This window comes from Ictalurus punctatus, chromosome 3 (genome assembly GCF_001660625.3).
Source record: "Ictalurus punctatus breed USDA103 chromosome 3, Coco_2.0, whole genome shotgun sequence".
Taxonomy (NCBI): Eukaryota; Metazoa; Chordata; class Actinopteri; order Siluriformes; family Ictaluridae; genus Ictalurus; species Ictalurus punctatus.
The window spans coordinates 12,810,718-12,830,138 of NC_030418.2; the positions used below are offsets into that span (position 1 = coordinate 12,810,718).

General features: G+C 39.4%; 1 protein-coding gene across 1 annotated transcript in view; it reads right to left on the reverse strand.

Moving 5' to 3' along the window:
- Positions 1-17,207, reverse strand: part of ttc7a (tetratricopeptide repeat domain 7A) — a 43,257-nt gene extending 26,050 nt beyond the window's left edge. The window contains exons 1-7 of the mRNA XM_017463922.3: positions 16,986-17,207; positions 9,530-9,693; positions 8,896-9,064; positions 3,537-3,667; positions 3,211-3,335; positions 2,268-2,346; positions 1,977-2,146 (exon numbers count right to left, since the gene is read on the reverse strand). Of these exons, the coding sequence (XP_017319411.2) occupies positions 1,977-2,146; positions 2,268-2,346; positions 3,211-3,335; positions 3,537-3,667; positions 8,896-9,064; positions 9,530-9,693; positions 16,986-17,115 (968 nt within the window). The 5' untranslated portion in view covers positions 17,116-17,207. The remainder of the gene's footprint in view (positions 1-1,976; positions 2,147-2,267; positions 2,347-3,210; positions 3,336-3,536; positions 3,668-8,895; positions 9,065-9,529; positions 9,694-16,985) is intronic.
- Between the last annotated feature and the right edge of the window lie 2,214 nt (positions 17,208-19,421).

Genomic DNA, 19,421 nt, shown 5'->3' on the forward strand with positions numbered 1-19,421 from the left:
AACTCTCAGGTGTCTTTCACACAGTACCTATTGTTTCTCGGACTCATTCTACACCATTCTGGCTGCTTCCGGTTTTTCCTTTCAGCATGCTTTGTCTATTCTGGGGTTATCAGGAACTGCATCCTGTCTGAAAATGGTCTCTCTCCCGTTTAGCCGCAGATCAGAAGTTAAAATATTGTAAATAAAAGTACCTAAGTACCTCCTCAACAAGAAGTATACACATTCGATTCCTGTCTTTACTATTCTATATTCTTTTCTCAGGTTCTCTCTCAGCCTGTCTTTTCTGTTAGCATGTCTGACTTATTTGCATATTTAAAACCCCTGTATATGGGTAAAAAAAAAGAAAAGAAAAAAGGAAGATTTGTTTAGTATTCAAATCATCATTTTGCAGGCAATTCTTCATATGCATACAGTCCCCTCCAAAAGTATTGGAACAGCAAATGCAAATGGAGTGCAATAAATAAATAAATAAATAAATCTGGGTTTTCCTATACACCGAAGACATTTGGGTTTGAGATCAAGATGAATATAAGACGATAGATCAGAATTTCAGCTTTCATTTCCTGATATTTACATCCAGGTGTGTTAAACAACTTACACCTTTAGTGGCAGACCACTCGATGTTTAGGTGAGCAAAAGTATTTTAGATAGTCTTAAAGTAATTTAAAGTAAATAACACTTAATATTTGGTTGCATATCCCTCGCTTGCAGTAACTGCACCAAGCCAGTGACATCACCAAACTGCTGCATTCTTCTTTTGTGATGCTTTCCCAGGCTTGTAGCGCAGCTTCTTTCAGTTGTTGTTTGTTTCAGGAGGTTTCTCCCTTCAATCTCGTCTTCAGCAGGTGAAATGTTCCTCAACTGGGTTAAGGTCTGGTGACTTGGCCAGTCTAAAACCTTCCACTTTCCCCCCCTCATTAAGTTGATTTTAGGTTTTTCTTTACAGATCTCACAACGTTTCAGTCATCAACTGCTGCTATTTTCCTTGGCTGACCTGTTTAATGTCTGTTTGCTAGTACACTAGAGGTTTTGTTTTTTTTTCAGGACATTTCTGTTGTATTGGCTATGCCCAATCTTCCTCTTTTCTCAGATTCAAAACGGCTTGATTTTCTCCCATAGACAGCTCTCTAGTCTTCATGTAGATTTATCCGTTTTAACATCAAATGCAGTCTTCACAAATGAAACCCAGGTCTCAAACCAACAATAGATGTTCAGAGCTATCTAACCTTCCATTATTTTTGATCACTTTAACACATTTAGATATAAATATCAGGAAATGAAAGCTGAAATTCTGATCTATTTCTAGTTTATAAACTGTGTGTACACAATAAAGATGGGTGACAAATTAAACGAAAAAACAACATAGTAAATCAAGTTGATCTACGTCTGGATTTCTGTAAAGCTGTGAATGTAAATGTCCATTGTTAAACATAGTACAAAATAAAAACTGAAATGAATTTCATTGAAGTGACTTAGTAAGAAGTTGGGCCACCACAATCTGCCAGAACAGCTTCAACACTCCTTGACATAGATTCTCTCTGGAGAATCTGGAAGTGTACTGGAGGTATGGCCATACTTCCAAAAGATATTCCCTCAGTTGATGTATTATTGATGGTGAATGAGTGTTGTCACATTAGATCTATAATTTCCCTTATGCATTTAACTTTGTTGAGATCTGCTGACTGGGAAAACACTAGATTGTGATCTCCAGCATTTCCCTACTCATGAAACCGTTCAGTGAGCCTGTCGATGGGGAATGGACCACTCCCATCAAGATAGAAATGTTTCATTATAGAATAAAGTTGATCAGTCAGCATCACTTTGCATAGATTTGCCAGTGACTCTTCCCTCTAAGGGCACAAATGGACCCAAACCATGCCACAAAAATGCCCCGACAGCATTAAAGGGTCACCAGTTTGACAGAACATTAATGTTCTAGTTCAATGCATGTGTAGGAATGTGTGTAAGAGTCTCACCCCTCTGTGCTGTAGTACTGTGGTGGTCTAGAAGAAGGGTAGATGGCATCTTTCGGGTGTGTGGCTCCATCCTTGTGCAGCCAGGTGGGGGGTGAAGGTGACAGTGGCCCCCAGTAGCTTTCCTCACTAACTGAACTCAACAACACCTCTGCAAGCCTCCTTGCTACCGTCTGCACAATAACAATAACAGTGTTGTGTGGAAAAATACCTAAAGTAAAAATAAACCATGTTTTGTGGGAAAGTCTGCGTTTTCTATTATTAGGTTCTCTGTCGGATCCAATGACCTCTCACCTTTCGAACATTCTGAGACCCGCGGCTCTCCACCACCCTCAAGACCTGACGCAACTGATTAGTCCCCTGAACCAAATGACTAATGGCCAGACACACACACACACACACAATGACAGAGGAAAGGAATTAGTAGTGAGTAGTGAGTTAAATAGAACACTCCTCTTGTGAGTACAGAAGGAAAGACGAGAATAGCAATGATGACGATGATACCAAGTCCAAGCTCTGCTGTGAAAGCAATAAACCAATCAAGATACTGATAAGGAGATGAAAGCAGTAGAGGTTGAACACCACCTGGTGTCTCAATGAAATATGACAAACATGTTCATCTGACCCAAACCTATATAGTGCCATCCACAGGGAGCCACTGACCCCTGCTGGACATTATAAAAACACCTCATCCAGCTCAGGCCAGGGTCTCTTTTAGACATTTTAAGCACCCTTTATTGAAAAAGTAGCAAAAAAAACAAAACTGACTTATACTCTACTTCAGTCAAGTACTGCTATATGGATATTCTGAAGATGGCACAAGATTACATAGTACAATCAGCAAAAGTGACAGTTATGAGCTACATCCAAACCTGCTTGCTACTATTCTTACAGTATAGTAATTACCATACGTAGGTAGCATGCTCAATATAGCTTTATTGTGTAATTGTAACTTAGATTTGAGATCATGAGCTTATATAAAGCTTTTGAATTCAAACCTTTGACTTAATTGTGCATGCTCTGTCGTATAAATACAAATATAAATGTCCAATTGATAAATTCAAAATGTCCCCATTTCTCTTCCATTCATGACTGGACCGGAGTAGCAGCTTAGGTATTTTGAACTTAACTTTGGATTTGAGACTAAGACACATGAAGTGGCATGAGTACAGCGTACACACACACACACGCACAGACACACAAACACGCACACACCCACACCCACAGACTAGCTCACCCTTTGTGTAGCAGGCAGAGATATGCACTCTGGAGAGCAGCCTGCAGGAAGTAACCTGGGTCCACCTCTACTGGACTAGCTGATACGCTGCTTTTGGCTGTCTTGTTACTCATTGTGCAAACAGCCTGTTAAAGCAGCACAACACTAGGACATTTAAACAACAGTTAAACAGCAGGAACATTTTATCACACAAAACCAGCAGTTTATCATACTAAATCCTTCATTCACACAGTCTAAATGAACAAAAAAATAGAAATTTAGAGCAAAAGTCAGACAGCAGACTTAAAAGACTCAGTTAACTTAAGCTATGTTTAAAACAAAAAGACCTTGTCTAACTCTTGTAGGAAGAGCAGAGCAGTATCACAGGCCCGGAGATAACAGGACAAGCATTCTTCTTCTCTCTCAGAGAGACGAACACGCGAGGCTGCAGACACTGTTTGATGGTCCAGAGACAGACCTGCAAACAGAGACACAGACTTTCCAGAAAGAGGAATCTCATCTGCCATTGATAATAGTATAATATACAGTCCCCTCTGAAACTATTGGAATGGCAAGGTCAATACATTTGTTTTTGCTGTAGACTGAAGTCAGTTGGGTTTGAGATCAAACAATTAATATGAAAAGAGAGTTTAGAATTTCAGCTGTTATTTTCTGGTATTTATATGTAGATGTGTTAAATGACACAGAACACAGCACATTTTGTATCAGACCACCCAGTTTGTATGCAAGCTAAAATCTTACTGTGTGACTGACAGGTGTTTCTTGTTACCCAGGTGGGTCCTGTTAGATTGACTGTTTAAACAATAAATATCTCTGAACATCTATTCTTGGTTTGAGCCTTCTGTTTCACCTGAGAAGACTGCATTTGTTGTTAAAAAGGATAAACCTACATGAAGATCAGAGACCTGTTAATGGGAGAAAAGCAAGCTACAGTGAAGCTGAGAAAAGAGGGAAAATCTATCCGAGGCATTCCACAAACATTGGGCGTAGCCAAAACAACAATTTGCACTGTCCTGAAAAAGAAAGAAACCACTGGTGTACTGAGCAACAGACACAGAATGAGTCAGCCAAGGAGAACAACAGCTGATGACAGAAACATTGTGAGAGCTGTGAAGAAAACCCCCAAAACAACAGTCACTGACATCACCAACAACCTCCACAGGGCAGGGGTGAAGGTCTCACAATCCACTATGTGTTTTTTCAAAACACACTGCCAACACAACAAAAGACTTCATCAGGGAGGAAAAGTGGAAGGTTATAGACTGGCCAAGTCAATCACCAGACCTTAACCAGATTGAGCAGCATTTCACCTCCTGAAGAGGAGACTGAAGAGGAGACTGAAGGGAGACCCCCCCCCCCCCCCCCCCCACCCTGAAACAAACAACAACTGAAAGAGGCTGCGGAAAAGCCTGGAAAAGCATCACAAAAGAAGAAACCAACAATTTAGTGATGTCAGTGAGTCTCAGGCTTGATGCAGTTATTGATGCAAGACATATTCAACTAAATATTAAGTGTTATTTACTTTAATTTATTTAAATATTTATCAGTTCCTATACTTTTCCTCACCTACAAATTGTGTGCTCTGATACAAAAAAAATCTATGTTTTATCTTGTTTACCACATCTAGATGTAAATATCAGGAAATAAAAGCTGAAATCCTAAACTCTCGTCTCATATCCATCTTTTGATCTCAAACCCAAATGTCTTTGGTGTACAGCACAAACAATTGAATTGGCCTTGCCGTTCCAATAGTTTCGGAGGGGACTGTGTTCAGCAGTGAATAATGTATGGGGAGAATCAAAAAGAGAGAACTGCAAGGACAGATAAAAGACCAGGACAGAAACCCCCGACACAAAAAAGGGTTCAGGCTACTGTGTCCAGTGAAAATGCTGATAATATCTGTTAGTAGTTATTATAACTACTGATAATAACCACATTTCTCTGCACGCACTGAGAGACTAAGAGAGAGAGAGAGAGAGAAAGAGAGTGCAGACCTCCACCAGAGGAGGTTGCAAAGGTCATTAATATACAAATAAATCTGTGTATAACTCCTAGGCAGGAAGGGAGGAGGGGAGCAGATATGAGGCTTAATCAAATGAGGACCAACTGCCAACGCAGATGCAGCAAGACAGTCAGAGAACTCAGCTTGTGCATTGCTATTGGTACATGGAACCATAAAATAGAGCACCAAAAAGATCTTGGATCCAGGGTCACATTTACCCAAGGATAAATAACATTCTGGTGTCACTCATATTGCTGTGATACATGCTTTTATTTTAACAATGATAACTGTACTTTACTTTGACTTTTGACGTTGACCTCATTGGATCATACCAGTGATGTTCACATAAATACAGAATTTCATAACTTAAAACCTATGCTAAAACTAAAAAAAGCAAACAAACAAAAAACAACATTTATTATATGATTTAAAAGGTCACTTTAGCCAAATACTTTAGGCAGTGTGCTTATAAACTTGTCAAAAGGTGAAAAACTGAAACTGAGAGATTCAGAAATGCAGAGGTTTGTCTTATACACAAATATCTAATATTGCAATTTGTTCTGATGACTCTAGTGCAGTCGTGGCATAAATGATCATTCTGATCATTCCTCTTTCTAAACACAATGACTCATGATAAGCGTTCAAGCCAATCTGTTTTCAATGTAAGTTTCTGGGACAACTATATATAGCCCCTTTCTCACAGAGAGTGACGCAGATTTCTACGCATTCCTTCCCTGGATTCAGGCTTATTCGTTTTATTTTGGAGAAACTCACACGCACAAGTGGAAGAGAATAACCACAGGATATTTCCATCTCAAATGTCCTAGCCGCCGTACTCCAAGTGTGAGCATACCTGAGGCAGTCGCTAATTTGTGGACTCAAAGCCCCATGAGAGCACTTCCCCAGTGCGTTTAAACTGCCTAAAGGATTTCAGGCTCATATATGGAAATGTACAGTGCTGTTGAAAAATTATCCTGAGTTCTTCTGTTTTTGTGTATATCTCATACTAGTTCTAGATATTCAAGCGAAAAACAACATAAAACAAAGGCGACCTGAGTATACACACGATACAGTTTATTTATTGATTTATTTTATTAAAGCAAAAAATTTATCCAACACCTATCACCCATGTGAAAAACTAATTGCCCCCTTAAACTTAAAATCTGTTTGTGCCACCTTTAATCAGCAATAACTATAACACTTCCGATAACTGGATCAGTCTTTCACAGTGCTGTGGATGAATTGTGGCCCACTTTTCTCTGCAGAAATGCTTTAGTTCAGCCACATTGGATGGTTTTCAAAGCATGCACTGCCTGTTTAAGGTCCTGCCACAGCATCTCCATGGGGTTCAAGTCAGGACTTTGACTAGGCCATTTCAAAACTTTAATTTTGCTTTTTTTGGAGCCATTCAGAAGTGGATTTACTCCTACACTTTGGATCATTATCTTGCTGCATAATCCAGTTGCACTTGAGTTTCAACTTATGGACTGAAGACCGGACATTCTCCTTTAGGATTTTCTGGTAGAGAGCAGAATTCATGTTTCCCTCAATTATTGCAAGTCGCCCAGGCCCTGAAGCAGGAAAGCATCCCTACACGTAGATTTGGGGAATTAGTAACTATGGGGGCAAATACATTTTCACACAGGCCCAGTTGGTATAGGATAACTTTTTTTGCTTCAATAAATTACATTATCATTTAAAAACTCTTCATATATGTATTTTGTGTTTACTGAGGTTGCCTTTGTTTTATCTTAGATGTTGTTTTAATTTCTGAAACATTTTAGCATACACAAACACAGAAGAAATCAGGATGGGGCAAACATTTTTTCACAGCACTGTACCTGCTTCCCCCCACTCAAACTGGAAAAAGTATTGCCGATTAGGAAGTCTACCATTTCTTAAACCTGATGGAACACAGTGACACCCCAATCCAACTTTAAAAAAAAAGCAGAAATACTACCTGTGGCAACTTGGATTTGAGTTTCTTTAACTACATTCTGTGGATGAGTGCTGTGATGTAGGATGCAGCAAAAAAAGGCAAAATATTGTATTTAGTCTGTACAAACCCCATTTCCATAAATATTTTCTAAAATGTAATATAAACAAAAATCTGGGATTTATTAATTCTCTTGAACCTTTATTTAACTGACAAAAGTACAAAGAAAAGATTTATAGCGTTTTCACTGATCAACTCAATTGTATTTTATTAATATAAACACATTTTAAATTTAATGCCTGCAACATACTCAAAAAAAAGTTGGGACAGAGGCATTTTCACCCCTGTGTTACATCACCCTTCCTTTTAATGACACTTTTTAATCAGATGGGAACTGAGGATACTAATTGTTGCAGATTTACACATGGAATTTTTGTCCATTTTTTCTTGATACAAGACTTCAACAGACCTTGGTCGCACTGTCTGATTCTCCTCTTCATGAAGCACCATACATTTTCAATAGCAGACAGATCTGGACTGCCGGCAGGCCAGTCAAGCACACGCACTCTTTATCTACGAAGCCGTGCTGTTGTAGCACGTGCTGAATGAGGCCTGGCAGTGTCCTGCTGAAATAACCATGGACTTTCTGGGAAAAGACGTTGCCTTGATGGTAGCATATGTCTCTATAAAAATCCCAATATACACCTCCGTGTTAATGGTACTTTCACACATATGCAAGTCACCCATGCTGTGGGCACTGATGCACCTCCATACCATCATAGATGCTGGCTTTTGCACCTTTCACTGATAACAGTCTGGTTGATCTTTTCCATCTTTGGCACAAGTTGAAATATGGACTCATCTGACCATAGTACACATTTCCACTGCGTTTCAGTCCATCTGAAGTGAGCTCGGGCCCAGAGAACTCAGCTGTGTTTCTGCGTAGAGTTGATGTGTGACGTTTCAGGTTGCATTTCTGGATGCAGTGGCGGACTGTGTTAAGTAACAACGATTTTCCGAAGTACTCCCAAGCCCATGTGGTTATATTTATCACAGTAGCAAGATGATTTCTTTGGCAACGCTGCATGAGGGCTCGAAGGTCATGCACATTCAACAGTGGTTTCCGGCCTTGCCCTTTACGCGATGAGATTTCTCTGGATTCCCTGAACCTTTTCACAATATTATGCACTGCAGATGGTGAAAGACCTAAATTCTTTGCAATCTTGTGTTGAGCGCGTTCTTTTTGAACTGACCGACAATTCTCTCTCGAAGTTTGGCACAAAGTGGTGAGCCACGACCCATCCTTGCTTGCTAAGACTGAGCTTTTGGTGGATGCCCAATCATGATACCCTCCCCGTTACCACTTAACCTGATTATCGTGGAAGCCTCCAAAATGATGTACCTTGAATATTCTATAAACTTTTCAGTCTTATTTTGCCTCTGTCCCAACTGTTTTTTGAGTGTGTTGCAGGCATCATATTCTTAATTTGTCTATATTTACACAATAAAAATTAAGTTGGTGAATGAAAATACTGAATATCTTGACTTGACAAATCACAGATTTTAGTCTTTATTGCATTTTAGAAAATTTTTTGGAACTTTTATGGAAATGGGGTTTGTAAATATGTTACTGTTACTGCCACATAATAACCTCCTATTACACATTACTGTTAAAATTTCATTCAACATAGTTAGCAAAATAGAGTCTTTTGCACAACACTAAGCATCATTTCTAAGCAGCTTGTACCTTTGATAACAAAAGCCTCGGCCAGCAGGCGCAGACGGTAAAGGGGCTGCTCATCCTGGGTGAATTCCTCAATGCCAGCTCGGGCGCACATGCCTTGGGCATCTCGATAGTGACCCTGTGTATAGTGCACCTTGGCCAGTAGGAGTAAAGCTTCATTCAGGTAGTGTGGCTGGGGAGAAACAAACAAATGTGATTCTCAAACATATACTGAGAAGCTTTAGAGTCTACATTCTATTTAAAATATGTTTTCAAATGAACTAAAGCTAGTTTGCTGGCGGTAAAAACTGGAAAATAAACTAAAGTCTGATTTATTTATGATGCAGCCATGCTGTATCATAAATTTTCTTTTCATTAATAATAATATATTCCAAGGTATTGAGTCAACAGATAAAGAGAGTTTATATGGCTATTGATGAGTAAAATCCTCTCCACTACCATCAGTAATTTACAATCTTTAACAGAAATACAGATTTACAGTTATAGATAAGAGAAGATTTAGTTTTATGGTTAAGGACTAGAACATTACTGTTCAGTTCACATCGATTACATTTACAAGACAGACTATGACTATAAACTCTCACACTCCTTCACACACATGTATAGTATGTAACAGTGATAAGACGCTGTGACACACCTCCAGGCGTCCTCTGCTTAGTAGGCTGTTCAAATGCCCTTTGGCTTGGGCTAATTTGGGTTGAGTGTGTTCGGACAGAGGGGTGGAGTTCCGAAGAAGAGCCACGTTCTCAAGCAGGCAATCTTCCAGCAGAGCCTCAGCCTGGAGCAGCAACCCGTAGTCATCTTCACATGCCATGGAGGGAGAGAGAGAGAGAGAGAGAATCCATTTTTAATTTTACTGGAAATTTTCTTTACTACATTATTTCCCGGAGCTTAAGTCCCAATCTAAAAACATGTTAGTTTGTTTTTTTATTGTAAGACACTTTTGTATTTTCATTTACTTTTAGTGACTTATTCATAAGTTTAATTGACAAAAAGTAACCCTTTTCATTGAAGACTAAAATGGGTCTTATTTAAATTAAAATCTAAAGGGTTACAAAAATGGTTTTACCTTATTCAGAACAAGGTGGACTATTATTTGTGGACTGATTATTTTTATTTTCATTGAAATTATTTTTACTGGGGAAAAAAATTACTCTGATTAGTAGTTGCTTTAGTAAGCATGACTGATGACTAGATAGGTAGTGGCACAAAGTGGACTTACACTAAAATACACTATTATATCAGGAAACAAAACAAAACAAAACAAAACAAAAAAAGATATTAGGTCTATGGGCATAAATGGGTTTATGAATGAATTAAACAGTCTAGGAACAATACACATATGGTATGCTTGTGTATGATACATCAAAATGTTATCAAATTCATGGTACAAATACAATATTATCATTAGTTTTTCCTGATTTTGAAGGTAAAAAGAGTACATTTTCAAATGCAAACTTTTAAAACACACTTTAATATGATATCAGCTATAAAATTAAATCCACTGACAAGCTGACAAGTGAATGAATAACATTGATTATCTCGTTACAATGGCACATGTCAAGGGGTGGGATATATTAGGCAGCAAGTAATGAGTTAGTTCTCATAGTTGATGTGTTGGAAAAATGAGCAAGCATAAAGAGCTGAGCAACTCTGAAAAGGGCCAAATTTTGATGGTTAGATGACTGGTTCAGTGCTTCTCCAAAACAGCGGGTCTTGTTTAGTGTTCCTGACAAGCAGTGGCTAATACCTACCAAAAGTGGCACAAGGAAGGACAACCGGTGAACCGGAGACTGGGTCATGGGCACGCAAGGCTCACAGATGAGCGTGGGGAGAGAAGGCTAGCCCGTCTGGTCTGATCTCACAAAAGTGCTATTGTAGCAGAAATTACTGAAAAAGTCAATGCTGGCTATGATAGGTGTCAGAACACACAGTGCATCACAGCTTGCTGTGCAATGGGGCTGCACAGCCACAGACCGGTCAGAGTGCCCATGCTGACCCCTGTCCACTGCCAAAAGCACCTACAATGGGCAGATGAGCATCAGAACTGGGCCATGGAGCAATGGGTGTGTGTGTGTGTCACTTACCTGGAGAAGAGATGACATCAGGATGCACTATGGGAAAAAGGCAAGCCGGTGGAGGCAGTGTGATGCTATGGGCAATGTGCTGCTGGGAAACCTTGGGTCCTGGCATTTACGTAGCTGTTACTTTGACACGTATCACCTAAACATTGTTGCAGACCAAGTACACTGCTTCATGACAACAGTATTCCCTAATGGCAGTGGCCTCTTTCAGAAGAATAATGAGCCCTGTCAAACTGCAAAAATTGTTCAGGAATGATTTGAGGAACAAAGAGCTCAAGGTGTTGACTTGGCCTCCCGATTCTTCAAATCTGTTGGACAAACAAGATCCATGAAGTCCCCACCTCACAGGATTTAAATGATCTGCTGCTAAAGTCTTGGGGCCAGATACCACAGCACACCTTCAGAGGTCTTGTGGAGTCCATCTCTCGATGAGGCAGAGCTGTTTCGGTGGTACAAGGGGGACCTATATAATATTAGGCAGGTGGTTTTAATGTTATGTTATATATATAAAATTATATATTTTCAATCATAAAAATACCTAATAATGGAAGATACAATAATGGCCCAATTGAAGGCTAAAACATTTTAATGCTGCGCTCTAATGCTGTATCTTCCTGTCACAACACAGTACCAACATGCACGTGATTTCTTACTGTGGCTATCTTCATTATTTTTAAAAGCTTAAAGTATCAGACTTAAGAAATCCAATCTTAAATAAGCACCACTTTGTTATTGCAGAGACAAGTAGTCACAGGTCTGCAATGTATGTTTGAGCTCCACCCAAACAACTCAGATAGAAAACACATTGGCCATTAAGTTGCTTTGTTTTCTTCCAAGATATCTTGGGGCTGAGAGTCTGCTAAAGGTCTAATGACACTTAATGACTTCAGTTGTGTTTGTTTTGGCACAATTACAAAGTTAAACCACAAGATATTCTGAAATGTTCGTTTTCCTTTTGTAGAGATCTTGTATACATATTGCGTTTCCTGTTTGGTCCGGGTTCTTACACCTCTCCACTGAAGACTGGTATGTCCGACAATAGAGACAGTGCATGATGTTGTATATCAAGTTAATATCACCTCAAACATTTTCCAATAGTTTCATAGACATTAACACTTGAGAAGCAGAGCAAAAAAATTCTACACAAAAAAGCCAGATTATAGTATTTGGTAATTTAATAAAAGTCTAGGTGACTTGTAATGTTTGAAGTCGAGTGGTGAAAGATCTTCAAGATTATAACACATTTACAGTTGCAATCAAAATGATTCAGCCCCCATTGCAAATGAGGTTTTTGTCAAAATGTATAGACTTTCAGCTGTTTGCAATGAACAAATCAAACAAAAGCAATTGAAATAGTTCAACACAATGAACGCTTCAAGTGGTTTCCCCAAATTCAATTGAAAATTATTCAACCCCCTGAATGGAATCCCTCACAACAGCACAAATATACAAAACAGGAGTTGTCTCAAGCACACCTGATGCAACTAATCAATGGCTTCATTAGTTGCACCAGGTGTGCTTGAGCTGGAACACATGAAATACCTAAACTGGCTAGGGGCAGCAAGACTTGGTGGCAACAGGCACTGAGGTTTCAGTGAGCAAAGTAAGGATTGTACTAAACACAGAAGGTTTCCATGCCAGAACTCCAAGATGTACACCACTACAGACCCAAAAGTACAAGAAAATTCGGCTCAAAATAATATAAATAAGCCACATAAGCTTTGGGATTCTGTTCTGGGGAGAGATGAAACAAAACTTTTCAGCGCAATGGATCGGCGGTATGTTTGGATAAGAAGAATGAAGAAATAACACTCTGTCCACAGTCAAGCATGGTGGTGGCTCGGTGATGCCCTGGGGCTGCTTTGCATCCTCTGCCACTGGAAAGCTGCAGCGTGTGGAAGGCAAGATGGATTCATTGAAGTATCAGGAAATCCTATTAGAAAATGTCATGTCATCTGTGAGGAAGCTGAAGCTTGGACATCATTGGACTTTCCAACAGGGCAATGATCCCAAGCATACCTCAAATTCCACCAAGGCTTTGTTGCAGAGAAAGTCCTGGAAGATTCTACAGGGCCATCACAGTAGGTTTCCCCTACTTGAACCCCATAGAGTAGACTTGAACCCCATAGAAAATCTCTGGTGGGATTTGAAGAAGGCATTTGCAGCAAGCAAACCCGAGTATATTATTGAACTGGAGGCCATTGCTCATGAGGAATGGGATAAGATTCCTCAGGAAGCTGGTGTCTGGCTATGCATCTCGTTAGCAGCAGGTCATAACAGCAAAAGGGTGCTCTAATAAGTACTGAAGATGCTTGCCATGAAGGGGTTGAATAATTTTGAAACTGGAGAAATCAGTTGCATTTTCAGTTGAATTTGAGGAAACCACTTGAAGCATTCATTGTGTTGAACTATTTCAATTACTTTTGTTTGATTTGTTCATTACAAACAGCTGAAAGTCTGTAAATTTTGACAATGAACCTGATTTCCAACAGGGGTTGAATAATTTTCATTGCAACTGTATATTACATTTACATTTACAGCATTTGGCAGACACTATCCAGACCAACTTACAGAAGGTGAGTTAACTGCATACATAGAACTCCTTAGATCACTTCATAAACCATCAGCTTACTCACCCTCTAAGTGTGTTAAACTCCTGAAGATTTCATTAATTACTTGGAGATTTAATCAACACATGTCCAACTGCCTAAACTTACTACTAATTGACCCTCTCAAGTATAGTAATCAGATTCCAAGATCATGTACTGCATCAGAACACTGGTCACTAACCCACCTCATGGACATATACAGTGGTGCTTGAAAGTTTATGAACCCTTTAGAATTTTCTGTATATCTACATACAAATGACCCAAAACAAAAATAGACAAAAATAACCCAATTGAACAAATGTGACAAAAAATACTATACGTGGTCCTTTATTTATTGAAGAAAATGATACAATGAAAATGAAACAAAACAGGCCCAGACAGGCCCATGATATCTGTGAGTGGCAAAAGTTTGTGAACCGCTAAGATTAGCAGTTAATTTGAAGTTGAAATTAGAGTCAGGTGTTTTCAATCAATGGGGTGACAATCAGGCATGAGTGAGTGCCCTGTTTTATTTAAAGAACGGGGACCTACAATTCTGATCTTGTTTGTGGAACTGTATCATAGCACAAACAATGGAGATTTTTTGGGAAACACAGAAAAATAGTTGTTGATGCTCATCAAGCTGGAAAAGGTTACAAAACCATCTCTAAAAAGTTTGGACTTCACCAATCTACAGTCAGACAGATTATGTACAAATTCAAGGAAATTCGAGACCATTGTTTCCCTCCCCAGGAGTGGTCGATCAAAAAGGATCAATCCAAGAGCAAGACCGATAATAGTCTGCAAGGTCACAAAGTAACCCAGGGTAAATTGTAAGTAAATAAAGGCCTCTTTCACATTGGCTAATGTTAATGTTCACGAGTCCACCATCAGGAGAACACTGAACAACAATGGTATGTATGGCAGGGTTGCAAGGAGAAAGCCACTATGATCCAAAATGTGAACACTGCTGCCATTCTGCAGTTTGCTCAAAATCATGTGGACAAGCAAGAAGGCTCTTGGAAAAAATTTTCGTGGACAGATGAGACCAAAATATTTTTTTTTGGTTTATATGAGAAGCGTATGTTTGGAGAAAGGAAAACACTGCATTCCAGAATAAGAACCTTTTCCCATTTGTGAAACATGGTGGTGGTTGTATCGTGGTTAGAGCCTGTTTTGCTGCATCTGGGCCAGGATAGCTTACCATCGTTGATGGAACAATGAATTCTGAATTATACCAGCGAATTCTAAAGGAAAATGTCAGGGTATCTGTTCATGATCTGAATCTCAAGACAAAATGGGTAATGCAGTAAGACAATGACCCTAAGCACACGTCATTCTACCAAAGAATGGTTAAATAAGAATAAAGTTACTGTTTTAGAATGGCCACGTCAAAGTCCTGACCTTAATTCAATAGAAATGTTGTGGAAGGACCTGAAGCAAGTGGTTCATATGAGGAAACCCACCAACATCCCAGAGTTGAAACTGTTCTGTACTGAGGAATGGGCTAAAATTCCTCCAAGCCTATGTGCACGACTGATTAGCAGAAACTGATTAACAGTTACCAGAAATGTTTAGTTACAGTTACTGCTGCACAAGCGGGTCACACTAGATACTGAAAGCAAAGGTTTGCGTACTTTTGCCACTCACAGATATTTAATATTGAATTATTTTCCTCAATAAAGAAATGACCAGGTATAATATTTTTGTCTCATTTGTTTAATTGGGTTCTCTTTATCTACTTTTGTGAAAATCTGATTATGTTTTAGGTCATATTTATGCAGAAATGTAGAAAATTCGAACCCAAACTTTCAAGCACCACTGTATTATACACCACAGCTGTAGTGTGGTAGAACTTATCACACAGCACTGCATGTACGTTGTGGGTTTTGCTCTACAATTCACTGTTTGGAATAACAACAGGTATCACACTGCTGAGGCTAATCATGCTAGCTTTGTTTACTTTAGCAAGGTGAATTGGTCATGTGCATGCTTGTATGTTGTGCATATATTCAGCACTTCATAGGAATCACACTGTATATCCCCACAACAACATTAATATAGGAAAAATATGACAAAAAGTGGAAAAGAAAAAACAAAAACCTACAACTACCCTTAACTGAAGTAATAACAGTACCATATTTATCTACAGAAACTCAAGTTACTGGAAATACTTCACCAAGATAGTATTGCAAGTATTTTAGCGGTTTGTGAAGGATCAAATGTTCCCATAACCATATAAATATGTAATAGTTTTGAAACGGTGAGGACATTTGGCTGATCTCCATGAAGAAATGCAGCTTTAAAAACGCTTCACTCTGGAACACTTTCCATAACGACCAACTGTTAACTAGTAATCAGAGCATACTTGTGTTATCAATTGCATTGTGCGTTACACATACAATGAAGAATGTTTATTAAAGAAGTAACAAAAGCAGAACAAGAAAAAGCAAAAGAGGTGACTAAATTCAACTCTGTGCAATGTGTGTGCGTTTTTGGATTTCTAAAGGACACCCAACTGCCACAAATGTGCAGAGCTCGCAGAGCTCGTTTTGCGAAATTGTTAGGAAACTGTAAGTTACATGACTGCCTTCTGAAGTAATTTGGATAATCAGGCAAGTCTTTTTTTTTCTATCGAAAATGGTATTCGTGTTGTTATATTCTTATTATGTTGTTAAAAAGGCATAATGTAAATTACTTTTGCTAGTACAGTAAGTGTTCTGAGCAAAATGTCTGTTGTAAGGTTGAGCACACATTATGAAGCTTAACACATCCGGAATGTGCAGTTGACTCCTCCAGTCCTCCCACAGCATCACTGAAATGGATTCAGGGTACTCGTTGGACCCTGGTCATCATTACTTATGCTAATAGCTCTAGGTCTATGACGGCATTCAACACTACTGTGTTGTGTCAAGTTAAGCACTTGGCACTGTTCTGTCTATATGTTCTGCCACCTTTTCCATTTCTGTGCAGTTGCTGGATGACCTCTCACTCAGTGTTCCAGTACATCATGTTATGTGTGTGTGTGTGTGTGTGTGTGTGTGTGTGTGTGTGTGTGTGTGTGTGTGTGTGTGTGTGTGTGTGTGTGTCCTATGAAAACTGAGAAGTTTCAAATATCACATAAATGCCTGTTCACTGTTTAGACACATCACAAGAAGCAACATACACTAGTAAAAGTATTTATGCATCACTTTTACCTCCTTAAACGAAGTTATAAAAACACAGCATACTTCTGACACTCGCACTTGTGTCACAGGGAACTGGAAAGTTGAAGCAAGTGCGGCTGACAGGAGTTTCCCAACAATACAGTACAAAGTTCACACGGAAGAGTGTTAAAAAAAAAAAAAAAAAAAAAAAAAAAAAAAAAACAGCGCAACACTGTGGCACAAATGACAGCTTCACCTCTCTGTCCATCACTTACCTTCCTCATGGAAGCGAGCGGCTGCAAGTTGATCCACCAGAGTCGGGATCCTGTCCCATTGGCACTCGGCCCGGCAGCGATCGATCTCCGCTTCCAGGCGGCTCAGAGACAGGGAGAGCCGCGCAGACATCCCACCGAGCTCCCGCGGTCCCTCCGACACCCGCGGTCTGACTGCACACTGTCACACGGCACAGCGCGGTGAGCACTGAGCATGCGCACTGCCGCACGAGCGCACTGCACACTGTCACAAGTGCGGCGAGCGACTACTGAGCATGCGCACTGCGCAGCAAAGGTCCACTACACTACAGGTACGAGTTTTGAATTCGCTCCTTCGGGACAATGTTCTCTAGTACATTTCTCAGCAAAACTATCATTCTAATTCATATAGACTCTCTCTCTCTCTCTCTCTCTCTCTCTCTCTCTCTCTCTATATATATATATATATATATATATATATATATATATATATATATATATATACAAGTTTAGCCTTATAACTAGAATTTAATGAAACAGTAAAGGCATTCAACTTCGTAGGTTCCGCAGTGGCGAATATTAACATCCTGCTGGAAAGGAAAAAAAAACAAACAAAAAAAACAATAGAAACCATCACAGAAATTCTAATTGTTCCACTACAGCAAAACCTAACGAGCTAAACAGTAAAACCATTACCATTATTCGTCCTTAATGGTACCCGCTACACATAACATGCCAGCAACAGAAGGCAACAAATTACCAGTAGAGACCCATAGGGACCATTACTGTTTCCATTAAAACCAGTACAATTCCCATTATAACCATTAAAAAAACTGCACATTCTATGAGTGTGGCACTTTATAACACACTCGCTAGTCATACTGATTAAAAACCCCCTTTATATGCTGTTACACTGGAACAGATTCGGGAATGTTGTCACACTTTTCACTCTTTCGTATATTTCCTGAGTGTAATACATTACAATGGCGTAAATTCATCCATCCATCCAACCATCTTCCACACTGTGGGGGAGCAAGGAGCCTATCCCAGGGAACTCAGGGCACAGGGCTGGGGACACAATGGACAACCTATTGTAGGTTGCACAACTGCACACACGCTCACACATCTATTCACAATCAGCAATCATACAACGCATGTCTTTGGAGTCTGGGAGGAAACTGGGGTACCCAGAGGAAACCCTTGAAGCAAGGGGAGAACATGCAAACTCTGCACACATAGGGCTGAGGTGGGATTTGAACCGCCAACCCAGGAATCACAAGAGAAACTTGCTAACCACTAAGCCATCTGCCAAGAGGTGGTGAAAGCATTATGTTTTTGGGGTGGTGGTGCATCCATCTGAGATTCTCATTAACGACAATCTCAACAAGTTGTTGAATATTTGCAGGACTTATATGGAACTGCATCATTGTAACCAGAAGATGAATTGATTCATTTTTGGAACTGGTCCAGACAGGGTCAAGGTCACAGAAAGGTCAAATGTCCAAAAGGATTAGATGGGGAATCCCCATCAATGTCGAGTTGTACCTGTTTACATTTCAAATTCAGAACCAAGAACAACCTTATTCAAAGAACCAATGGGGACAGATCTGGAAAGGATGAGTGACATAATGATTTTGAGCAAGTTCTATGTGTCAGTTTATATAATGTAACAAGGCATGTTGTCATATGTGATACATACGATAACTTACTCCAAAGCCTTTTTGATAACTTGCTCTGAACTGACATGGGCGTTAATGCTGGCTATATCTCAAGGCTAATGTAACATACAGCAGAATGGTAGCTAAAGTATCGAAAGACACTTTATACTCTTCTACTCATTGTAAATATACAATTTTGAGCATTCAAACATAAAGTTAATGCCTAATTGTGACAACTTCCCCTTTCCAAAGGACAGCTTACTTTGCTCCCCACTACATTTACGGGCCGCTTTATTAGGTACACCCATACACTTGCTCATTCATGCAGTTTCCAATTCAGCCAATCATGTGCCATCAAATCATGCCAATATATGTCAAGAGCTTCAGTTACTGTTCATATCAAACATCAGAAAGGGAAGAAATGTGATCTCACTGACGGTGGCACGGTTGGCCAATATAGTATACAATACATAGTATTTCATAACAAATGTTTATTCACTGCCACTGCAATATTAGCTAGTCATCAACAAGCTAAACATTCCATTCTTCTTCTTCTTCATTTTCCTTCCATGATAAAACACTCATGAAGAATGCTGGACATGTGTGTTTCTTGAAAATGTTACCCAGGTGTTTCCATCAGACACGGAATTTAAAAAAAACATGATATCACATGCCAAGTTGAAGTGAGGCTTTATAGTCTACCAGTGGCAGTGGAATCACACTCTGTTGGATGACTTTATTGTTTGCATTCCAACAGGGTAGTGGGGTTGAAATTATGCGACTCCTAACATCTACATTTTTG